The sequence below is a fragment of the Nannospalax galili genome, unplaced genomic scaffold (assembly GCF_000622305.1).
Source record: "Nannospalax galili isolate Female #2095 unplaced genomic scaffold, S.galili_v1.0 scaffold769, whole genome shotgun sequence".
NCBI classification, from domain to species: Eukaryota; Metazoa; Chordata; class Mammalia; order Rodentia; family Spalacidae; genus Nannospalax; species Nannospalax galili.
Window position 1 is genome coordinate 1,807,944 of NW_008360306.1, and position 26,236 is coordinate 1,834,179.

Below are 26,236 nucleotides of genomic sequence, written 5' to 3' on the forward strand. Positions count from 1 at the left end.
TTATAACCAGAGCCCGTGTTCTGTAAGTTGCAGTGTCTTTGGGATAGTTGATAACTTTACTTTATGTCACCCCATCAGATATTTTTCTGTTTTTAAAGTAATTCTTTGTTTGTGCTGGCTACATGTCAATCCTTTGCAAGTCTCTGCGAGGTAACAATGACAGGTCTCTCCATTTTATAGAGGAAGAACCTGGTGTACATATAGGTAACTGATCCAAAAAACAAGCCCAGAGTGCAGAGGAGAACCAGGATCTATTGAGAATAACATACTGTTCCTAAAAATGGGTTATGTAAGGAAACATCTGTCACAAAAAAAAAATTCTTTTTTTAAATCAATTTTTTTCAGTTGGTATACAAAACAGTGGATTCCATCATGCCCCTTTCCTACCTCTATGCCATATAGTGTCCTTTGCTTAGAATCACCCCCTCATCCTCTCCCATGTTACCTCCCCCTGGTCCCCTTCCCCCCACAAATAGTCCCCTTTCTGCTTTCATGACACGCACACACACACACACACACACACATACACACACACGTGCACACACACACACACACACAGGAGAGGCTGGCTTATTTCACTTAATGTGATGATCTCTGGTTCCATCCATTTGCCTACAAATGACATGATTTCATTCTTCTTCACAGCTGACTAATCTTCCATTGTGCATATCCACCACGCTTTCTTTATCCATTCATCTATGAGCATCTGGGCTACTTTATGTCTCAGCTTTGTGAACAATACTACAACAAACATTAAAAATTTGAAATGTCCTTAAATTTGCTCTACTGAATTCCTTTATAACGGGAATTTTATTCTTACCTGGCAACTTGAGTTCTGTGGTTGTGTTTGGTAGGATGGCTCCTGAGGTGATCTTAGCCATGGACGAAGGACAGTATGATGGGAAAGTTGATGTCTGGTCTCTGGGGATTACCTGTATTGAACTGGGTAAGTGAAGCATCCTTTTTATCCTATCCTTGAGAATCAGTCTTCTATTCCTCAGTGAACTGGTCCAGTTGTTACTTAATGAACGACTGACTGCTCTACACAGGCCAGGCCTTGGGAATTTATTGCAGATATTTTCCACACTCTGGTATAGCACAGACTTTTTTTCCTCTCTAGTATATTTTCATGTTGTTAATTTAGCTAAAGGAGTTATCAAACACAGAGATACTGAGCCTTGAAAAATATTCCTATTCCATACTAAGAGTGATAACATGCATCCTATGTTTACAGTAGCATCGGTTACTGTAGTTTATATTCCAACAGTATTAGGGAAATCTGGGAAAGTATTAGAAGGATTATCAAAGATCTGATAGTAACACTGTTTTTTGACCCAATGGGTAGAAACTTGAAGAAAACTTCATAATAGAGGATATGAGTAGGCATGGAGGCACACACCTTTAATCTCAGCACTCGAGAGGTGGAGGCAGGTAGATCTCTGTGATCAAGACTAGCCTGGTCTCCATAGCAAGTCCAGGTCAGCTGGGACTACAGAGACACCCTGTCTCAAAAACACCAAAAGAAGAAAAAAGCAGATACACCAGCATTGAAGTCATCCCCAAATACTCTCATTGTGTAATGTTTTTACATTTGTTTTTAATCTGTTTGTGTACGTGTGTGTGTGTGTGTGTGTGTGTGCGTGCGCACGCGCGCATGCACGCTCACATGTCACAGTATGTGGAAGTCAGAGAACAACCTTAGGAAGACAGTTCTCTTTTTCCACCATGTGAGTTTCAGGGATCAAACTCGGGTTTGATAGCAAGGACCCCTGCCTGCTAAGCCATCTTGCCAGCCCTGAAATATTTTTAATCTAAAACTATCTAAAATGCCATGATTATATCTTTGAACTTTAGCATATCTTAAAGTGATCTCTATCCCATAGTATGCTAATAAGTTAACAGACCAACCTGTTGCTGCCAGGAAGGCCCGACCAGTAGCCTTTGTGAGTTTCTACAGTTATACACTCGCAACATTTCATGTCAAGCTGACATGCTGTTTGCTAAATGTGTGGATGTGGAGAAGACAGGTGCACGTTAGACTTCCAGAGCCACATAAATTCTGGGTGAGTGTGGCAGTCCACCTACAATACCAGCTATAGGGTAGTACAGACAGGGGATCCCTGGACAAGCTGGCTAGTCAGTCTATAGTGAAATCAGCAAGCTGTGGGTTCACATGGGAAACTCTGCCTCGATATATAAGATAGACAGTGATGAGGAAGACACCCAACATCAGTCTCTGGCTTCCACATGCACATGCACACAGGTACTTGTGTACACCCATGTCCATCCACACACATGCACATTACACATACATACACTTGCAGAGAAAATAGGAACCACAGATTCCTTATCACAGGCTCTCCCAGTACCTGTTCTGCGTGTGTAGAAGTTTACATCACCTGGTATATTCCATAGTAAGCAGTGATGAACTCTCTAGAAAGGACCAGATAATGTGTTCTAGACGTTGCAGGCCAGACAGTGTCTGTCACTATTGTTTGTGCCTTCATCTTTGGAGCAGGCAACATGCACAGACAATACCTTAGCATGTAGAAGCAGGCTGCTGGCAGAATCTGGCCTTTGCTCCATCGTATTCTGTCTCAGTGATGAGTCCTGTCACTATAGCTACGAGGATGTTTTTAGTTGGCTGGCTGGCTGGCTGGCTGATTGGTTGGTTGTTTGGTTGGTTGGTTTGTTGGTTGGTTGGAGATAGGTCTTCTGCAGCCCAGGCTGGTCTAGAACTTAAGTTCTTCCTGCTTTAGCCTCCCCCAGTGCTAGCATTACAGGTGTGTACTGCCAGGCCCAGCTGCTGCAGAGGATTTTAGGTAGAGCATCTAGCAAAGGATTCAAACATAGACCTGGCCTTTTAAAGCAAGTGTTTAGAGACTGGCTCCCAGGCTATGGTGGGATCGTCTTCAGTGATGAGCTTTCTGCTCTAGAGAGTCATCCCACCAGCTGAAGACTAGCTGGCACATCTTGGTTACTCCTGTTATCCACTACTTCTGAGTTCTGGGGGAGGGGCGTTGTTTGTTTGGGGGGCTGTTTTTCTTTTCTTTTTTGAGACAGGGTCTCATGTAGTCCAGGTTGGCCTACAACTCTCTATGTAGCTGAAGATAACCCTGCATTTCTAATTCTCCTGTCTCCTGCTGAGATTACAAGGTTTGCATCACCACACCTGGTAGGTGAGATTGAACCCAAGACTTTGAACTTACTCTTCCAACTGAGCTACATCCCCAGCACTCATAACCTCTTTTTAAATCTCTGCTTTCTTTATTTAGTCACCTTTTCCATGGATTTTCCTATGCAAGTCAGTGTTCCTCTGAGTGGCTTGGATTTTTTACCTTTTGCTACTGCATGAGGGATTCTAGTCCCTCTGATGGTGAGGCCATCATATGGTATCTGATGTAAACCCCAAGGCTTGGTCTCTTCTCCATCATTTTTGTGTCTTCTCACAGCACAAAGTTTTGGGTTTGTTTTTTTTTAACATTACATTTATTTGTGAGAGGCAAGGAGGGTTGCATGAGTGCCATAGCACATGTGCAAAGGTCAGAAGACAACTTGCCAGAGTCATTCCTCTTCTACCATGTGGGTCCCAGGGATCAAACTCCAGTCACCAAGCTTGGCAGCAAGCATTTTACCCCCTAAGCCATCTTGCCAACCCACACAAAGATTCTTTTTGGATACAATTCTTTTAGGTTGCCTTTTATTTATTTAGCAGGTTTTGTGGTGGGGATAGGGGCCTACCTCCTAGGCTGGATGGTGTTTTCAGCACTGGAAATGGAGGGAAGGACAGAATAGACACCGTCACTGCCCTCATGAAGTTTAGCAAGAGCCACACATTCAGTAATGATACAAATAACTAGGGTTGTGATAAGTGGTAAACGGAAAAGATATACTTTGTAATGACAAAAATCTAATGGGAGACCATGAGAAATCACAATACTCTGCAGACACAGTGCTCACCTGCACAGCCTCAGCCCTTAATAAGTATGTATTCAATTGCCACAGAAGCAAAATTATATCTGAGGTCATACAAATTGCTTTTCTCATTGCTGTGACCAAATACCTGACAAGAAATAACTTGAGAATGGGTTCATTTTGGCTCACAGTTTGAGGGGATCCAGTCTATGGTGGCAAGGGAAGGTATGGTGGCAGGAGGGTAAGGAGGCTGGTCACCTTGTTTCCCCTGTCAGGATGCCAAGAACAAATGGGAAGTAGAGCCAGGCTATAAAACCCCAAGACCTTCTCCTAGTGACATACTTCCTCTAGATTTCTCAACCTTCCACAATAGCACCACCAGCTGAGGACAGAGTGCTCAAGCACAGGAGCTTGTGGGGACCTTTGACATTTAAACCACAGCAGAGATGAAGCCCTAAGGATTGTTCAGAATTAGCCAGCACTGGAAACAGGGACATGCATATATGACCTCAGCTACTGGGAAGAATAAGACTAGAGGATCAGTTGAGCCTAGGAGTTCTAGAATAGTCTAAACAGCATAGCAAGACCTCATCTCAAAAAAGTTAAAAAATAAAGTTTTTTAAAAATACAAAAACCCAAGAAGTGATTTTAAAAAATAACCTAATAATGTTTGGGGTTCCAGACAGAAAACAGCCGTGTGAAGTGACTTGTGCTTGGTCCCTTCAGTGAAGCTAAAGATGGCTGGAGAGAGGGAAGGAACTGAATCTCTTCCCAGAATGAGGCCTTGTAGGCCTCCAGGGGCATGCAGATGCAGGTCAGCAGGCTCTGCTCCGAGGTCTGGACTTAGTTCTAGGAGTAAGGGGAGGAAGGGAGGGAGGGTTTGCAGAGGAATCTGCAACTATTGTTTAGTAAAGACTGTAGAGGAATGTAATTTTGTACATTACAAAAATTAATGTACTAAATAAATAAAAATGTAAAAGCACATAAGAGGCCCCAAAGTGTCAGAAACCTAAAGCCATCTTTTGTTTTGTTTTGTTTGAGGCAGGGTTTCCTGTAGCCCAGGCTGACCTCAAATTCACTGTGTAGTCAAGGATGACCCTGAACTTCTGATTCTCCTGCCTCCACCTTCCAAGTGTTGGAGTTATAGGCTGTACCACCATGCCTACTTGCTCTATCTGATGCTGAAGATCGAACCCAGGGCTTTATGCATGCTAGGCAAGCACTCTGCCCACTGAGCCACATCCCCATTCATGTGGTTACCTTCTCTGACAGAGAACTGCCAGTGATGAAGTTTGTTGCTTTTCAGCATTGTCTATTCTGGTGCTTTGTTTTATTATTTTTTTATTTACTTGTTTTCTTTTTTCATTTTCATATGTGTGTGGTGTGCATATGTGTATGTAAACATTGGCATGTATGGGAGTGCAAGTGTTCATGTGGGTCCATATGCATGTGGAGGCCCACAGCTGATGTTAGGAGTCGTCCTCCATCACTCTTTCACCTTATTCATTGAGGCAGGTCTCTCAATCAACCCAGAGCTTGCCAATATGGCTGGTCTCTCTAGCCAGCTTGCTCTGGGGATCCCATCTCCACATTCCAAGACTGAAATTACAGGAGGGCTGCTGTGCCTACCTGGCACTTACGTGGGTTCTGAGGATCTGAACTCTGGTCCTTACACTTGCATGGTATGCACTTTAGCCACTGAGCTAGCTCCCTGGCCCCTTGTTTTACTTTTGACCATTCAGGATTTTCACAGATTCTTGCTCCTGTGACTAAAAATGGCTTCTCTCAAACATCTATCCTAAGTTCTTATGCTGTTTCTTAGATTTCCATAGATTAAACTCATTTTAGATGTGGTTAAGAGTACAGCCTTGACATAAAAGCAAGGGCCTATGAGGGGAGGGCTCAGCAGGTAAAGGTGCTTGCTGCCAAGCCCAACAACCTGTGTTCAGTCCCTGGGACCCAATGGTAGAACGAGAGAACCAACTCCTGCAGGTTGTCCTCTGACCTCCAAAGAGTACACTATGGTGTGCACACACACAAAATAAATAAGTAAATGTAAAAATTAAGAAAACCTTTTAAAGTGAAGATATTCTAAAGAAATCAGAGATTAGAAAAAGAACTGTGTAAAGAGTCCACAGGGGAATACAATACAATGATGTAGTAATCTATCTTCTGCGCTGTAGCTAATAACTAATAAGAATAGCTGTGCTCAGAACTGGGCCAGCTTCTTTAGTTCGACCAACAAATAAAACAACTGGTCTGTGAATAACATTTCCTTACTTATTCTGGGGCAAGAAATAAAAGCGTACAAGGGCTCAGTTGTAAACTTGCTCTTAAATCTTACGGTTTCTCTTGCGAGGAAAGTTGTGGATACTTATAAAACATTACAGGTAAGTACAAGCCAAACAGGCAGTGTGTTGAATGAGAGCAGAGACTGCCAGTAAGAGATCCTTTACTTCATGGGGTGGCATGGGGCTCAGGGTATAGCTTGGGTGTACGTTACACACATAGCATACACAGGACCCTGGGTTCCATGCCCACCACCAAAAAAAAAAAAAAGGAAAAGAGAAGAAAAGCAATACCCAACTCACTGAGCTTCTGTCTACACTTGTAGGACCCAGGCCTTAATTGTCTTTCTTCTTCCCAGTTCTCCTCCACCCACCAGCAGCACTGAGGCCTGAGGAGGTGCTGAGCAGAGTTCATCAAGCAGAATTGTCTTACCTCTCCTATGTGTCAGTAATGGTTAAGATGTTTAGTGCCTGGAGAGATGGCTCTGAAGTTAACAAAGAGCCTGTACTGTACTGTCAGGAAGTTCGACACTGCCTTTAAACCCAGCTCCATGGGATCCAAAGCCCTCTCCTGGTCTTCATGGATACTTGCACTCACATACATGTACACATACCCCCAACACAGACACACAGATATATATCTTTTTTTAATATAAAAAAAATGATGTTCCATTCAAGGCAGGTGTGGTGGCACACATCTGAAATCTGAGCACTGAGGCATTAGAGGCAGGAGGAGTTCAAGTCCAGCCTGGGCTACATGAGATCCAGTTGCCAAAAAAAAGTTCCATTCCATAAGAGTATATTTTCTTTGTTCTACTTAGCTTTCTGATTTTATTTAATGAATATGTATTTTTTAATTAAAACACATGCAGATGTTCATACCTATTTTAGGAAAACAGGTAATCATCAGTTTACTGAGAATCTTTGAAAAAAATAAATCCCCCCCTTTTTGAAATAAGTTCTGTTGGGAGCCCTTGCCAGTGGACAATAAATGATCAGCGGCCTCCAAATGGCTCCCCTGCACTGGCCTTAAGATTGAAGTAAGCAGATCGCATGGCTTGAAGATAGGGATGCTCTGTCAGCCAAGCCACAAAGCCAAGCTAATAGTTCCTGATTCTCTGTCTGCCTAACTTACAGTGTTTCTTCCCTCTTCCAGCTGAGCGGAAGCCCCCGCTTTTCAACATGAATGCAATGAGTGCTCTGTACCACATTGCCCAGAATGACTCCCCAACACTGCAGTCCAGGGACTGGTAAGATACCACCAAGAAACTCCCTGTGGGTATCCAAAGTTCTCATTAAATTTCATTTTAATGATCTGCCCTAGAAGGCATTGCATTCTTTAATTGTATATCATAGTAAGAAATGGCTGCCCCACAAACAGGTGTCTGCATACACAGACACAGAGCTTTTATTTCTGCCCCTACTGGGGCCGGCACTGTGTTCCTGCTGTGTGCAGTAACTGAAACCACACATGTACTCTGCTGCCTCCCTCACAGGCCTCGTCCCTCAGGTCCTTGCCTGACGTGTTGATCACCTCATCTCTCAGCCCTTCTCATCAGAGGTGATGTGCCCAGCTGAGGTTGTTATTTCCCCATGTCACTGTTGTGTGTATATTTGTTATATATACATATATATATATATATATATAGTTAGTTAGTTAGTTAGTTAGTTAGTTAGTTAGTTACATATTTTTTAAAGATATTTTTTAATGTATGGGCCTAGAAAGATGGTTCAGCGGTTAAAAGCACTAACTGCTCTTGCAGAGGACCCAAGTTTGATTCCCAGTACCCACATGGTAGATAACAACCATCCATAACTCTAGTTCTGGGAGATCCAACACTTTCTTCTGACCTCCCTGGTCATTGCACACCATGAGTTCACTTATATATATTCAGGCAATACACTCATACACATAAAATAAAAATAATAAATGAAATTTTTTTTGGTCTTTTTGAAACAGGGTCTCCCTGTAGCCCCAGCTGTCCTGGAACTCACTATGTAGACCAGGCTGGCCTTGAACTCACAGAGATCCGCCTGCCTCTGCCTCCCAAGTGCTGGGATTAAAGGCGTGAGCCACCATACCTGGCTGAAATATTTTTAAAAATATTTTTACATATGTAAGTGCTTTGCCTGCATGTATGTAATTGTACCTTGTGCCTGCATTGCTTACAGAGGCCAGAAGAAGGCATCAGATCCTCTGGACCTGGAGTTATGGATGGTTGTGAGCTGCTTTGTGGGGGCTGGGAACAGAACCTAGGTCCTCTGCAAAAGCATCCAGTGCTCTTAACCACTGAACCATCTCTCTGGCCCCTATTGTTATGTATATTGTATGTATATTTGAGTGTGTTAGGGTAGAACATGTGTATTATTTGTTCAGAAGATGAGGTGTTCTTTGATGAAAATTAGGACATTTTTATAAGTATTTGGGCTATGAGAGTTACAGAGAATGAGCCATTTTAAAGAAGAGTAAAGAGGGGCTGGAGAGACAGCCCAGTGGTTAAGAGCACTGGCTGCTCTTGAAGAGGACCTGGGTTCAGTTACCAGCACCCACATGGCAGCTAACAACCATCTGTAACTCCAGTTCCAGGGTATCCAGTGCCCTTTTCTGACCTCCACAGGTATTGCATGACATGGGTGTACTTATATGCATGCAGGCAGTACACTCATACACATAAAATAAAATAAATAATAAATAAAATATTTTTTTAAAAAAGAAGGATAAAGAAAATGGAATTTTTGAGATAGGAAGTATTTTTATTCAGAAAACATATTCCCAGGTTCTCTGACTCCTTGTGCTTCCAGTTTTACTCCCTTGTTATAGGTTCTGGATGATGGAGGATTTAACAATTGTAATGAAAAATATGGACTGAAAGCTATGAAAGTTGTTATGTTTGAGGAGAAAAATATAAATTAAACTATTATGCATAAATATTATTTTCTGAAGTATATTATGGTTTGACCTTGCCTTGCTTCCTTACATGTAAATATATATGTCTATGTTGACCAGCGCAAACTGTGTCCGCACTCATTATCCAAAAGAATTAATTTTCAGTGTCATTTTCAGTTCAGGCCTCCAGTATAATTAAACAAATCTGGCTGGGGAGATAGCTCAGTTAGTAAAGTGCTCTCGCTGTGCAAGCATGAGGGCCTGAGTGCAGTCTCTAGAATTGATGCAAATCTCCAGGTGCAGTACTAAGCAGCTGTAATCCTGGTGCCAGGAGGCAGAGGTAGGAGGATCCCTGGGGCTCGCTAGCCAGTCTAGCCCAATCTGTGTTCTCCAGGTTCAGTGAGAGACCGTGTATCAAAAAATAAGATGGAGTGGCTGGAGAGATGGCTCAATAATAGTTAAGAGCACTTGCTGCATTTGAAGAAGACCAAGGTTCAGTTCACACCCACATAGTAGCTAACACCTGTCTGTACTCCAATTCCAGGGGATCTAATGTCCTCTTCTGGCCTCCACAGGCACTTCAAGCACAAGGTGCACTTCCATACATGCAGGCAAACACTCATACACATAAAATAAAAATAAAATCTTAATAAAAAAATAAAGGTGGAGTGCAATTGAGGAAGACACCTGACAGGAACCTCTGGCCTCCAGACATGTGTAAAACACACACACACACACACACACACACACACACACACACAAACAGAGACAGAGAGAGAGAGAGAGAGAGAGCGAGAACACATCGCTTTCCCTGTGTGCTCCGCAGACCCTCACTGTTCTCCTTGCTGTTTGCTCACACAGGACAGGCTCCTTCAGGAGATTCGTTGATTGCTGCTTGCAAAAAATACCTCAGGAGAGACCAACATCAGCAGAACTATTACGGGTAATTTTTCAAATTTACATTTGATGAGAGGTCTTAAAGTCCCGTTGTGGCGGACTGAGCAATCAGTCCTGAGATCAGTCACTCCTCTGGGGGTGGGGGTTGTGCTGTGACACACTGGCTCAGAGCTGCTTCCTCGTCACTCACCCAGAGATGGAAGTAGGCATGAAGAGGGAAGGTCACCACGACGCACAACTGCTGTGCTTCTCCGTGGACATTTTTTAATGTTTTTCTTTTTTTCCTTCCTCCCTCTCCTGTTTTGTCAGAATCAAAGTTAATTTTTCCTCCTTCCTCTGGTCGCCATCCCAGTGTTTTTTCTGGTTAACATCTGCATGAACTTGAATGCAGCTCACAGAAGGATCTGTCAATGGCTCAGATGCCATTTCTGCAATTTTGAGTTAGGTTAGTGTCAGAGCTTCTAGCAGTGGTATATTGTGATACTTAGAGGACATCAGGGCATAAGATGAGCCACAGGAGTGTTATGTTGGCCACATTCAAGGCCTTGGTGGCATGCCTATAACCTCACTGTGGTCCTCCTGCCTCAGCTTTCCCAGTGTTGGCATTAGAGGGCGCACCATCACACCCTGCCTGCTCAGGCAGTAGAGCTAGGAGGGTCAGGAGTTCAAGGCCAGCCTTGGCCACAGGACACCCTGTCTTAAACAACAAAAATGTCTCATTCTGTAATCTTTTTTCAGTTCTACATTTCTTTCTGATTTTTTTTTTAGTAGTTACATATTGATTTGATTTAAATGTCATAGTTTTGAATATCTCTTTGCGTGTACTATGTTGACTACACAATGGTGCTGTGGTCTGGCAATACCCGTGTAGTGGGTGGAAATCTTTTTAGTTCAACATCTGCTTAGCACACAGTGATCCGCTCTCTAACCTCTTTTCTCTGTGTGTTTATTCTGTCCTGTTATTTGTTTCATCTCCAGATTGGCTGAATTTTGCAATGAGCATTTCTGCTTATTTATTTTTAAGAAGGATTAGCTAAATTTGTCAAGTTTTTAAGACAGCTGCCTTATCATTGAAGAGTTGCCTGCCTGCATTGCAAATTTAAAGAAACAGGCAACAATAAGACCCAAAAAGCAAGTAGAGAGAAAAACCTAACGGGGGTTGAGGACAGAAGCATCAAAGAAATACAGTGAAACCGCCTGTGCACGTGCAGTGTGGCACTTGTAAATGTGCACACGCACACAAAACAAATAAAGTGTTAGTTTTATTTATTATTAGCCTGTGCAGGGTATTTCCAGCAGCAAATAAGCATGAGAAAAATAAAGGTGATCATAGAAGGACCAGCAAGATGTCTCAGCAGGTGAAGGTGCTTGTTGCCAAGGCTGATGATCTGAGTTTGATCCCCAGAAACTAACCAATGAAAGGAGAGAACCAACTCCCATAAGTTGTCCTCAGACCTCCACACGTGCACTGTGGCTCTTGTAAATGTGCACACACTCACAAAATAAATAAATAAAATGTTGGGTTGTTTTTGTTTTGTTTTGTTTTTAACAGGGCCTGCCTAGTCCCAGTCTACCCAGAAGTCACTATGTGACTCACAGAGATCCACCTGCCTCTGCCTCCCAAGGGCTAGGATTAAAGGCCATCTTAAATAAATAAAATGTAATTTAAAATTCTTTTGCTCTGGATGTGGTGGTGCATGCCTTTAATCCCAGAACTTGTGAGGCAGAGGCCGGCAGAGTGCTTGGCTAGCACACTCAGGGCCCTGGATTCCATCCCTAGCACTACAGAAGAAAAGCAAAAAACTTAATACGAAGAAAGGAAAGAAATGTATGACACAGGGCATAAACAAACAAACCAGGGACAGGGATCCAGAGGAACTGGAGCTGGAAAGGCCTGCTTCAGGTGATCAGGGCTTTCAGAGCCTGCCCTTTAGAGTTCAGTAAATCATAACCTGGTGAGATTCCTGACCCCTAAGAATAAAGAAAATTTTAACATTTTCTTTAAAAAGTTTATTTGGGGTAGAAAAGTCAGGTAGTTTCAGACCCTCTACTTGAGAAACATGAAGCCAGAAAATGGCGGAGCAATGTGGAGCTCTGAGTTAAAGCAATGGAAGCCCAGAATGTGACCTGCTCTTCAGCTGGCTCAGTTAGCCTTACAGATCCAGACACACAGCCCCTGAGCTCTTCTGCCCAAAACACTGCCCAGTGATGACGCCAAAATGAAAAGAGGACATGAAGGAAGGAAGAGAGGGAGGGAGGGAGGATGGATCATTTGGGGACCAGCAAACTTGGCGAAAGGACTGGTGATAAATGCTGAATTTAAATCCCCCACACTTATTTACTTAGCATAGTTTAAGAGACTATACTGTAGCCAGATGTGTTGGCACATGCCTTTAATCCCAGCACTCAGGAGACAGAGGCAGGTAGATCTCTGTGAGATCGAGGCCAGCCTGGTCTACAAAGTGAGTTCCAGGTCAGCTGAGGATACCAGAGGACCCTGTCTCAAAAAGAAAAAAAAAAAGGAGAGAGAGAGAGAGAGAGAGAGAGAGAGAGAGAGACTATAGTGACTTCCTCTTAAGTAAGCAATACAGATTTCAAAAAGTGAAACTACAATGGAAGGGAAATACCCTTCCTGTCCCAGGTCCCTCCAGAGTTAGCAGCTCTGTCACCAGGGCTGATATGTGTCCATTCTGAGAGCTCTAATGCACATGAAAGTTAACATTCTTTTCATTTTTGCACAAATAGTAGCAAATCATGAAACTATTTTATTTTTTTACTTTACAATTTAGTTAGTATATTGGTCCATTTGACTATATGCAGAGCTACCACATTTTTATATGACTTTATTACTTTAATAGATTTTTTAGTATCTTTTTAGGACTGGGGTGGTAGTTCAGTGGGTAAGAAAACTTGCTGCACAAGCATATGGGCCTGAGTTCTGATCATCCCAGCACCCACGTAAAAAGCTAGGCAGAGCTAGGTACAAACCCAAGAGGATCACTGGGCTTGCTGGCCTCCAGCCTAGCTCCAGGTGCAGTGAGAAACCCCATCTCATGAGAAGACATTCCAGAATGATAGAAGAGGATACCCCATATACTACTCTGGCCTCTACATATGTGCTCACAGGCATGCACACCCACACACATATGTGTACATACATCACAAACACACAGCACACTGACACACATTTCTTTTCAGTGCTAAGGATTGAACCCAGGACCTGGTACATGCTAGGCAACCAGTCCACCACTCATCTGTGCCCATAGCCCCACCTCCTACCTGGGGATTTCCAATCTTTTCTGTCCCATACTGCAGCAGTGAACATCCTTGACCAGGTGGGGGTTTGCACCTGTGTGAGTCCATCAAAAGAATGTATTCCTAGATGTGCTATAGCTCATTAAAGGGAAGGTGGATCTTACATTTAAATGCATACTACCAAATCATTCTGCAATTTATAATCCCCCTAGCAAAGTATGAGCGGTTTTGAATTGTGCTCATTGGACTGGTGAAAAACTGTTCTGGCTGTAGTTTTATTGTTGTTCTTTGGTTTTGTTTTGGACTTTCTATTGTTGGTAGTGGTTTTTTTCCCCAGCTTTTTAAAAAAAAATATTTTATTTATTATTTTTATTTTATGTGTATGAGTGTTATGCCTGCATGTAGGTAAGTGCACCCGTGTGGTGCAATGTCCCCAGGGGACAGAAGAGGCTGTCAGATCCCCTGGGACTGGAGTTATGGGCAGTTGTTAGCTGCCATGTGGGTGCTGGGATCAAACCTGGGTCTTCTGCAAGAACAGTCAGTGTTCTTAACCACAGAGCCATCTCTCCAGCCCTACAGCTTTTGTTTTAATTTTTGGTTTTATTTGGGTTTGTTTTTCATTTGTTTGGGTTTGGGGTTTTGTTGTTTTGTTTATTTGTTTTGCATTGCTAGAAATCAAACTCAGGGCCTCATGCATGCAAGGCCAGCACTATATCAGCTGAGCTGCATCCCTAGTCCAATCCCTTTGACTGTAGTTTTCATTTCTAGTTCTCCTTCTAAGCCACATGGGACATCTTTCCCGAGTTGCAAAACCATGTCTGTTTTCTTCCTGTGATCTCTCTTTGCCCGTCTACCTATTGATTGTTGGTTTGAGTTTTTCCTTACTAATTTATAGGGAACCAAAGCTTTTTTTTTTTTTTTCATTTTTCTGAGGCAGGATACCACTGTATAACCCTAGGTAACCTGGAACTCACTATGTAGATCAGGCTAGCCTCAAACTCACAGAGATCCACCTGCCTCTTCCAAGTGCTGGGATTAATGCCTAGCTCATAAATTACTCTCTGAAATGGGTCTGGACGTTTTGATTGCACTGGATCAGTGAAAGTGAGGAGTTAGGACTGAAGGCCAAGTAACAAAATGAGCAAAACACAGAGGTGGCCACTGCAGGACCAGGGCCAGAGTTCTCTAAGATGTGCGTTCATTGCATAGAAGGGGGAAGATGGGGAAGTAAGGGCAGGGACCCAGTGCCTCAGACCAGACTTTATCCAAGAAGCAGAGAGTTGTTTTTTGTTGTTTTGTTTTTTTTTTTCTTTTTGAGACAGGGTCTCCTTGTAGCCCCAGCTGTCCTGGAACTCATTATGCAGTTCTTTTCTTTTTGTATCTGATAGAAATAGAAAACAAAATATGATAGCAGTCTGTTTTCCCAAAGGTAGTATGAGGTGGAGAGGAGGGGGCAAGGCAACAGGAAACAAAGGCAGGCTGTGTCCATCTGGCCTGGAGAAGGGCCAGACCTTCTGTGGAAGTTCTGGTGCTGTTCATTACTTGTATTATGAAGTGACTCTCAAGACAACAAGGCTCCAGGACAAAGGGAACTCTTGTGGTGGGAATGTTAGTTGGTACAACCATTGTGGAAAATAGTGTGGAGGCTCCTCAGAAAATCAAAACCAAACTATCATCTGATTGAATGGTCCTCTTCTGGGTTCATAGAAATTGAATTAATTTCTCATAAAGATGTCTGCGTGCCGTAATTATCACAGCAATAGCTGTAACAGGCAAGATGTGGAAACAACATGTTCATCAGCAGAAGAAAAGACAAACTGATACACACATGCATTCATGCACATGCATTCACGCGCATGTATTCACACACATAAGCACTAACACATACACACATATACTCAAAACATACACACAGAGACACATGCTCACACACACACATACACACACACACACACACACACACACACAGTGAAATACTTTTCGGCCTTAAAAAAGGAGATCTCAGCCAGGTATGGTCACACACACCTTTAATCCTAGCACTCAGGAGGCAGAGGCAGGTGGATCTCTATGAGATCTAGGCCAGCCTGGTCTACATAGTGAGTTCCAGGCTAGCTGGGGCTACAAGGAGACCCTGTCTCAAAAAGAGGAGAGGGTGAGGAGGGAGAGAGAGAGATTGTAGTCAGGCATGGTAGTATACACCTGTCATTGCAACACTAGGGAAGCGGAAGCAGGATTATCAGGAGTTCAAGGTCATCCACAGCTACATAGTGATTTCAGTTCCAGCCTGTGCTACATGAGGCCCTGTCTCAATAAAAGAGAGAGGGAGAGAGAGAGTAGGGGGAAATAAGAGGCGAGAGAGAATTGTCACTGTATATGTACGACAGGATGAATCCAGAGGGCATCTACAAGTAAATGAAGCCAGACACAACAAAAGTACTGAAAGATCTCACTTATATATGGAATCTAAACAAAAAAAATTAGCAAATTAAAGACAAAGGAGTAGAAAGGTGGTTTCAGGGATGGAAATGGGGAGATTTGGGGCAGCCAAGATGGCTCAGTGGGTAAAAGTGCTTGATGACAGCCTAAGTTCAACCCCCAGGACCTGCATGGTAGAAAGAGAGCACTGACTCCCTCAAGCTGTCCTCTGATCTACACACACACAAAATATACATGTATTGGCTACTTTCTGTTGCTGTGATAAAATACCATGACCAAGGCAACTTAGAAAAGGAAGGGCTTGTTGGACATATGGTTCCAGAGGAATAAGAGTTCATCGTAGCTGAGAGGCATGCCACAGGAGGCAGCCAGAACAGAAAGCTGGGGGCTATCTTTAAGCATGCACAGGAAGCAGAGAGACAAAGTCGAAATGGGATGGGGCTCTGGACTCTTAAAGTCCAACCCCCAGTGATGTACTTCCCCCAACAAGGCTGCCCCTCCTAGGAATTCCATCCCCCACCCCAAAACAGCACCACCAACTGACCAAGTGTTCAAATACTTGGAGCCTATGGGAAGGGCATTCCTCATTCAAATCACCACAATAAATATGTAATAAAATTTTTTTAAAGAAATGGGGAGGTGGAGGTAAAGGCCCAGTGTTTCACTTACACAATATAAAGCCAAAAACGTAGAGACCTAAAGTGTGACCTGAAGTCTAGGCCATAATAGTCTAGTGTGCTGTGGACATTTTCAAGGCAGTAGATTTTAGGCACCTTTGCCACATGCACAAGGGGACCATGGGACAGGATGAAAGTGTTAACTTGCCTCTCTCTAGTAATCATTTCACTGGATATATCAAAACATCATGTTGTATACCTTAAATACATATAATAAAAATTCTTATGGAAATCATGGGACAAAGTCTACAAAGAGAAGCTTAAGGAAGAAGGTAAAACATTACTATATTTTTTAAAAAAGATTTTCTTAGCCAGGTGTGGTGGCACACTCCTATAATCCCAGCAGAGGCCTGTAATCCCAGCAGAAGCAAGTGGATCTCTATGAGTTCAAGGCCAGCCTGGTCTACATAGTGAGTCCCAGGCCAGTTGCAGCTACAGAGAGACCCAGTCTCAAAAAGACAAAAATATTTTTTTTCTTTTGGGGCTGGAGAGATGACTCAACGGTTAAGAGCACTGGCTGCTCTTGCAGAGGACCTAGGTTCAATTCCCAGCACCCACATGCCAGCTAAAAACCATCCATACATAGCTGTACCTCCAGGGGATCCAATGCCCTCTTCTGACCTCTGAGAGCATTGCATGACACAGGTGCACTTCCATACATGCAGGCAGTACACCCATACACATAAAATAAAAATTAAATATTTAAAATATATATTTTTTCTTTTTAAATTTTATGTGTATGAGTGTTTTGCCTGCATGTATGGAAGTGCACCATGTGTATGTACTGCCCATGGGGTCCAGGTGAGGGTGTCAGATGCCCTAGAACTGGAGTTACAGGTGATAGCCACCACATGAGTGCTAGGAAACAAACCCAGGTCCTCTGCAAGAGCAATCGGTGTTTTTAGCCATTGAGCCATCTCTCTAGCCATGCATCCTTGTCTCTCTATGTAACATATGCACCACAGGGGTATCAAGACAGAGGATTCAAGCTATTCCTCCAAAATCACAGGGCTGTTCCTTGTCTGTCTACTTGCTTGTGTGCTTACATTTGCACGAACGATGCATTTGTTCATCGTCTTTTGTTCTCCTCTCTGAATCAGCATGACTTTGTTCGGCGGGAACGGCCACCTCGAGTCCTCATTGACCTCATACAGAGGACAAAAGATGCTGTCCGGGAGCTAGATAACCTACAGTACCGAAAAATGAAAAAAATCCTTTTCCAGGAGACCCGGAATGGGCCCTTGAACGAGTCCCAGGAAGAAGAAGAAGTAAGTTCCTCTTGTTTCAGCTACTATGAAAGAAAGTTCTGGACTGGTGGCTATGACAAACGTTCTGGGGGATGGAAACATAATTGGTGCTCTCTGACTTGAGAGATGCACAGGGTCTCAGATGATGTACCTTCTCTCACTAAGATCACATCTAAGAAGTGCTGTGGAGACATACTCAAGCCTGCACACAGAGGCTAGTACAGGGAAAGATGTCACAGCTGCTGGAGATTAGGTGGGCTGGCGTGACTTTCATGAAATGTACAGCACATCTTCCTCCTTTTTAAAAATATTATTTTTACTTTATGTGTAAGCGTGTATTGTCTGCATGTATGTAAGTGCACCTGTGTCACGCAATGCCCAAGGAGGATAGAAGAGGCTGTCGGATCCCCTGGAACTGGAGTTACGGACAGTTGTTAGCTGCCATGTGGGTGCTGGGACTCGAACCCAGGTCTTTTGCAAGAACAGTCAGTGTTCTTAACCACTGAGCCATCTCTCCAGCCCCCACAGCACATCTTCTTTTAAATTATATTTATTCTTCAAGAATTTTATACATGCATATTTCAACAATATTCATTCTCCCTCCAACTCCTCCAAGGCCCTTGACGTCCCCCTCCCAACTTCATGACCTCTTCTTTTTTCTTTAAATATAACCCACTGAGACCAATTAGTGTGGCCCATGTATGCATGAGTGTGGGGCCATCCACTGGAGCACAGGCAACCTACCAGAGACCACCAACCATCCTAAACTGAGTCTTATTCCCCATCAGCCATCAGCTATCAATAGCTCCTGAGCCCCTTCCCCACCTATGGTATAGTTCATTTTAGACTCAGGAAAGCACTTTGCTTCTGGAAGAGTATGCTGGCTGCAGAGTATAAATGGATGAGGATGGAAGACATCCCAGGAAAGGGTCCATGCAAGAGTTAAGTATGAGGACAGTATCCATGGGAAGGAGGAAGGCACACTTAGGAGAAATGTTATACAGACAGGTTTATTAATACATGGCAGTCACTGCAAGAGACAGTGATGAAGGAGTTTGAGGTGACTAAACATCTGAACCTGGGTGGCCTAGAAGCATGTAGGTATCAAGGAGAAGTTGGACATGATAGTACATGTCTGAAATCTCAGCACTTGTGAGGCTGAGGCAGGAAGATGATGAATTTGGGACCAGCGTGGGCTCGGTAGTGAGATCCTGTCTCAAACAAGAAAAGAGCCACGGGGAAAGAGTAAGAACAGCTTTGTGGTGATTTCAGCATGGTACCTGTTCAACATCAGGTCCCAGCATCCAGTTCTGCTGACATACCATCCAGATGGCAGGTTCAGAGGAAGATAGCTTCCTGTTCTTTCAGCTAAAAGACTTGGTTGAGGGCCCTCGAGATGGCTCAGCAGGTAAAGGCACTCTCTGCCAAGGCTGATGGCCTAAGTTTAATCCTTGGGACCTACATGGTGGAAGGAGAGAAAAATAACTCCTTCAAATTGTTCTCTGACCTCCATATATGTGCATACACACACACACACACACACACACACACACACACACACACACACACACACAATTAAGTAGGTGCAGTTTCTTAGAAAAAAAAAGAAAAAAGAATTGGTTGAGATGGCTCAGCCATTAAGAGCACTGGACCTGGGTTCAGTTCCTAGCATCCACATGGCAGCTAACAATCATCCGTAACTCCAGTCCCAGGGCACCTGATGCCCTTTCTGGCCCCCCATGGGCACTGTATACACACAGTGCACATACATACATGCAGGTAAGCACTCATACACAGAAAATTAAAATATCTTTTTTAAAAAAAGAATTAGCCAGGCGTGGTGATGCACGCCTGTAGTCCCAGCACTTGGGAGGCAGAGGCAGGCGGAGCTTTGTGAGTTCAAGGCCAGCCTGGTCTACATAGTGAGTTCCAGGACACCTGGGGCTACAGGGAGACCCTGCTTCAGAAAGACAAAAAAAGAATTAGTTGAAGGCAAAGGGGATGAGTTGGAGCACCAGACAGTGATGTCTAGCCATTGGTTGCAACACATCCATCTAGCACACAAAAAGTCTGGCAAAGGGAGTTGGGTCAAGAGCCTTTAAAGAATGGAACAGGGGTTTGGTTGGCAAGCAGGAAGAGAGCTCAAGCTGTGGGGGTGGGGTCGTAAAGGCAGCACAGGTATCAAAGTCAGCAGCCTCAAGTGCAGTCAGAGATCCCAGGGATCAAGTCAAAGAAGGGCCTCCTTGATGACCTCAGTAAATTAGTTTTATAGGACCATTAGTAGTATGAAAAATATGTTAGAGTGGGTGTTGGGGTGAATGAGTGATGAAAAAGTGCAGAGAGTGAAAGGGTTTTGTTTTAATTCATTTTTTTATGTGTCTGAGTGTTTTGTCTGCCATGTATATATGTGTACCACATGAGTGCCTGGTGCCAGCAAGTCCAGAAGAGGTTGGATTCCCCAGAACAGGAGTTAGAGACAATTGTTAACTGCCATGTGGGTGCTGGGAACTGAAAAGCAGTCCTCTGCAATGTGTGTGTGTGTGTGTGTGTGTGTGTGTGTGTGTGTATTACTAATAATAAAGTAAAAAATTATAATTGAACAATAAAATCCCTTGATTTGAATGTATAGAACCACACAGCTTGAGTTTCCCCTTTAATTGGGAAAATGAATCCATTAAAATATAGTGTCTTGTCTACCATTTTGTATTACTGAATGATTGCTTATAGTCCTATGGCTAAGTAACAATTTGCTAAATTTATATGTGCATAGAAGAGATCTTTGAAGATAGGGCTTACTTGTAGCTAAATTGATTTAGTTACTTGTTTAATCTTAAAATATACTCCACTATGATAGATAAATTACATATTCTCATTATTCCACCACTTTTCAAGTAATCATCTCTGGACCAATAGTGATGAATCCCAGTATTATTTAACAAAAGAAATTTTTTTTGGTGGAGGGGTTGAGACAGGGTCTCCTTGTAGCCCCAGCTGACCTGTAACTCACTACATAGACCAAGCTGGCCTAGATCTCACAGAGATCTGCCTGCCTCTGCCTTGTAAGTGCTGGGGTCGAAGTCGTGCACTACCACACCTGGCTCTACTTAACAGATATTTTTAGTGAAATCACAGAGGGAAGCATGACAGAATTGCTTCTAGGAGTCAGAATTTAATTTCCTATCCAGGACAATAGAGTTAATATCCCTGCTTCCATACAAAGTTACTGGATAATGATTTGCAGAAGAGCCTGTGGCTAGTCACCTCTTCCGGCCCACTCCAGTCTCAGGTGACACCTGCCATGTCTGCAGCTATCCCAGAGGTCACTCATTTGGTGGCCAGCAGTCTCTCTCTCTGGAACACCTTGATGTTCCCAAGGAACTCTTCCAAACCTGGAATAACACTATGAGCCAAGTAGTAATACCATGAGTTATGGTCATGGGAGGCCGCAAACCCCAGGATAGTAGCATTTGGAGTCCTTTTTTTTTTTTTTTTCTTGAGACAGGATCTCCCTGTAGCCCCAGCTGTCCTGGAACTCACTATGTAGACTAGGCTGGCCTTGAACTCACAGAGATCCTCCTGCCTCTGCCTCCCGAGTGCTGAGATTAAAGGTATACGCCACCACGCCTGGCTGGAGTCCTTTTTAAAAAAATATTTTATTATTTTATGTGTATGAGCGTATTGCCTGCATGTAAGTAGGTGTACCCATGTCGTGCAATGCCCATGAAGGTCAGAAGAGGGTGTTGGATCCCCTGGAACTGGAGTTAGGACAGTTGTTATCTGCCATGTGGGTGCTGGGAATCGAACCTGGGTCTTCTGCAAGAGCAGTCAGTGCTCTTAACCGCTGAGCCATGTTTCCAGCCCCAGCATTTGGACTCTTAAGACTCACATCCAAAGTGGCCCCTGCGTGGAACATGGAAGTGAGTGGGAGTTGTCTGAATGTGGTAGGGAGTCTTTGAGACCCTCCACAAAAACTGACCTTTGAGGAGCTAGGGAGGTGACTCAGTCAATAAGTTGCTATGCAAGCTTGAGGACCTGCGTTCCATCCCCATAACCCATGTTTTAAAGACAAAAGCTAGGAATAATAGTGCCCTTGTAATCCCAGCACTGGGGAGGCAGAGACAGGAGGATTCCCAGGGTTCTCTGGCCAGCCAGCCTAGCCTATTGGCGAGTTCCAGGCCAGTGAGAGACCCTGTCTCAAAAATCAAGGTGGATGGCGGACTAACACCCAAGGCCTCCATGTGCACATGCATGCACATACATATACACACACCCAGAATTGATCTTTACACATTGGTAGAAAAGCAACTTGTGGCTTTAGAATTAATTGGGTGTGCTCAGCACCTCATTGACAGGGCAGCACTTGATGTCCAGTCTTTGTTTTTAACCCCAGTGTCTGTTTTTATAGGACAGTGAACATGGAAGCAACTTGAACAGGGAAGTGGACAGCCTGGGCAGCAACCACTCCATCCCCAGCATGTCAGTGAGCACCAGCAGCCAGAGCAGCAGTGTGAACAGCATGCAGGAAGTCATGGACGAGAGCAGCTCCGAGCTGGTCATGATGCAGGATGATGAAAGCACGCTCAATTCTGGCTCCTCTGGGATACACAAGAAGGTAGGTGTCACAGGGTCACATGTGCCACAGCAAAGTCAGCTCAGAAATCACTGCTTCCAGGGGCTGGCTCACTTCTTTGCAACCAAAGCAGAAAAAGTGCAAACTCAGCACTTGTCTTGACAAGGTAACACAAGACTGTTAGGCTGTGCAGGCCACACCTACCCCTGTTCCTTCACCATCTCAGGGGGCTCTGATGGCCAACACCATCCATAAAGAAATCCCAGCCAGGCTTGATGGTGCATACCTGAAATCCCAGCACTTGGAAAGCTGAGGCAAGAGGATTACCACAAGTTCAATGCTAGCCTAGGCTACTAAGTTCCAAGCTAGTCGGTACTACAGAGTGAGAGCTTGTCTCAACAAACAGAAAAGAGGGGAATCCCTAAATGTTCATGTCAGTAACCTTCGTACTTTGACCATCAGACTCCCAAGTGTGACCAGCTGTTGGCTGTGTCCTTATCCTTTCAGAGGAATGTTTCAAACTGGGTCAGTAGTACAGGTCTGTGATCCCAGATACTCAGGAGGCTGAGGCAGGAGGATGGCAAGTTCAAGTCCTGCCTTGAGCTACAGAGTGAGTTCAAGACCAGCCTGGACAACTTAGACCTTGTCTCAAAATAAAAAAGCAAAACAAACCATCCCCCAAAACAAATAAATAAATCCAGCCTAGGGCTATAGCTCAGGTAGATTGCATACATCAGTCTCTAGGTTCAATCCTGGTACTGGGAAGAAAGTAAAACACAAGTAGGCTTTGTAATCTACATTCCCAGCATGCTTTGTTTAGGAACAGATTCTATTCTGTTCTTTCCTTAGATTTATTGGTTATGATTCTTTTAAGGCCAGCTCTCTACCTGTTAACTATTTTTATTATGTTTATTTATTTGGGAGTATGATGGAGGGGGTCACATGTGCCATTGCATATATGTTGAGGTCAGAGGACAACATGCAGGAAGTCAGTTTTCTCCTTCTACCATGTGGACTCATTAGTCTTGGCCACAAGCTCCTTTATCTGTTGAGCCATCTTGCCAGCCCCAGTTAACTATTTTGATGTATAAATAAATGGTTCTTATTAAAGATACTCATTTCATACAAGTCTATTGTAAGTTTAAAAATGGGGGGGGGTGGCTGGAGAGATGGCTCAGTGGTTAAGAGCACTGACTCCTCTTGCAGAGGACCCAGGTTCGATTCCCAGCACCCACATGGCAGTTATGAACCGTCCTTAACTCCAGTTCCGGGGGAATCTGAAGCCCTCTTCTGACCTCCGTGGTATTGCACAGCACGGGTGCACTCACTTACATGCAGGCAATACACTCATACACATAAAATAAAGATAATAAATAATTTTTTTTAATTTTTTGGTCTTTTTGAGACAGGGTCTCCCTGTATCCCTAACTGACATGGAACTTGCCATGTAAACCAGGCTGGCCTTGAACTCACAGAGATCCACCTGCCTCTGCCTCCCGAGTGCTGGGATTAAAGGTGTGAGCCACTGCTTCCCACTAAGTTAAAATTCTTTATGAAAAAAAAAATTTAGAGCTTATTTCAGAACCTATAAGATATTTTATATAATATCAGTAATTCTTTGAAGGGATTCTCCAGCAATGTTTTGAGAGACTTACAGTGAATATACCACAGTATTTTTTTCTTTAAAAAATATTATTTTATGTCTGTGAATGTTTGCATGTATGTAAGTACACTACATGTGCGCAAGTACACTTCATGTATGCAATGCCCACAGAGGCCAGAAGAGGGCATCGGATCCCCTGGAGCTATAGTTACTGCCATGTGAGTGCTGGAAAACAAACCTGGGTCCTCTGCAAACCATCACTCTGAGCCATCTCCCTAGCCTGGCTCATTTTTTTCTTGTTGAGTATCTGAGAAATGTGTGTGTCCTTCCCTTAATGAATGGAAGTGGAGAGATTTGAATTCCATAAAATACCAGGTGTAAGGTTTTTTCTGCTGAGTGTGGTGATCTCAGCACTCAAGAGACTAAGATAGGATGATCACAAATTCAAGGTCAGTCTGGGCTCTGTAGTGAGACTGTGTCTCAAGAAATACAGAGATTTTTGAGCTGGAGAGATGGCTCAGTGGTTAAGAGCACTGACTGCTCTAGAGAGGGCCCAGGTTTGGTTTCCAGCACACACATGGTGGCTAACAACCATCTATAACTTTAGTTCAAGGGGATCCGACACCCTCTTCTGACCTCTGTCGGCACTGCATGACACAGGTACACTTGCTTACATACAGGCAATACGCTCATACACGTGACATAAAATAAAAGTAATAAATAAAATATTTTAAAATTAAAAAAAAGAAATGCAGAGATTTGGGTACTGGAGAGATGACTCAGGGGTTAGGAGCACTCTTCTGGCCTCCACAGGTACTGTGTGCATGAGTGTACTTACTTGCAGGTAAGATACTCAGGTACACATAAAATTAAAATAAATAAATAATTTAAATATATTTTTATAATAGATTTTTTACTTGATCTTCTATTCTTTATTGTTCTTGAGAGGAAAAGGAAATTCAATGGGAAAGAAACGGACCATGCAAAGTATATATGTCCACTGAGAAACAGTGGGGAAATATGTGCTTATTTTCTCTTTTTTTCTTGTTAGTATTGTATGTGCATGATGTTTGTTTGTGGGCATACACATGCTATGTAACCTGTGTGGAGGTCAGAGTACAACTTTGTGGAATTGGTTTTCTCCTTCCACCTTTATGTGAGTCCTGGGAATCTAACTCAGTTCTCTGGGTTTGCACAGCGTCATTCTGCCACTGAGCCATCTTGTTGGCCCCACATGCTTATTTTAATCATTTACTGAACATTGGTGGGGACCTTTGCCCTGTGCTGGGACCTGTGGTAGACCCTGTGGATACCAGAAAATAAAGCAGATGTGTCCATGGAGTCTATCATCTGTAGAGGAGATTAAGCCAAAAAGCACACAAATAGCTATGTAATGTTCTTTTGAAATTTGCTCTGGGCAAAATGAAGACTTAGTCTAGCAGGGAATAATGGAAGACCTACTTGAGATGACGTGTAAAGTAAAATTTCAAAGACAAAGAGAAGTCAAGTAGCTTGGGATGACAAATAGGACTGCGTCCAATAACAAGAGCAAAGACCCAGGGCAGGAGGAACATTATTTATTGTGTCAATGAAGAGGCAAAGGCCCAAGAGATTGATGCCTGGAAAGTATATGAACAGGGAAGTGGAAGAGACAGGGACTAAGGATGGAGAAACCATGGAGGGTTAAGGAAAGGGGTGATACCAGGCTGATGCAGAGAGCTACTTAGCTTAGCATTGCCAACTGGCCTCTTCGTATTATAGGCACATATTTGAAGTGTAAAAGAGAAAGTGTGGGGCCAGCAAGATGACTCAGTGGGTAAATGCACTTGCTGCTAAACCTGATGACCTGAGTTCGGTCCTCAGGACCCTTGTGGTGGAAAGAGAGAAGACTCCTATAGATTGTCCTCTGACCTCTACCCTTGTACTATGGCATGCATGCCCACACACATATACTCATACTAAAGTAAAGCAAATTAAATTTTTTTAAGAAGAAAATTTTAGCTTTCATATATACTGACCAGTTTATCTCCTTCCTCTTACTTGTGGGGCCCTGTAGGTACATGGCTCAGTCAGGAAAGTACTTGCTACACAAGCATGAGGACCCGAGTTCTATCTCTAGCACCCACATTTTTTTTTAAGTGGGTGTGGTACTTAGTGTTTATAATCCTAGGGCTAGGCAACATGGAGACAGGAAGATCTCTCGATCTTGCTGGCAGCCACCCTAGCCAGTTCAGGGAGCCCCAGGACCATGGAGACTCTGTCTCAAAAAACTGGGTAGGGGGTGCTCAGCAGGTAGAGGCATTTGCCACCAAGCCTGATGATCTGAGTGTGATGCTAGGGACCCACATGGAAAGAGAGAAGACTCCTTTAGGTGTCCTCTGACCTCCACATGTGTGCCATGGTGCACATGTGTGCACACACATAAATAAATAAATAAATAAATAAATAAATAAATAAATAA

General features: G+C 43.5%; 1 protein-coding gene across 1 annotated transcript in view; it reads left to right on the plus strand.

Moving 5' to 3' along the window:
* Positions 1–26,236, plus strand: part of Taok3 (TAO kinase 3) — a 110,621-nt gene that overhangs the window by 36,147 nt on the left and 48,238 nt on the right. Inside the window, exons 8-12 of the mRNA XM_029559276.1 lie at positions 855–946; positions 7,360–7,453; positions 9,952–10,033; positions 17,456–17,623; positions 22,008–22,214. Coding sequence (XP_029415136.1) covers positions 855–946; positions 7,360–7,453; positions 9,952–10,033; positions 17,456–17,623; positions 22,008–22,214 — 643 coding nt within the window. The remainder of the gene's footprint in view (positions 1–854; positions 947–7,359; positions 7,454–9,951; positions 10,034–17,455; positions 17,624–22,007; positions 22,215–26,236) is intronic.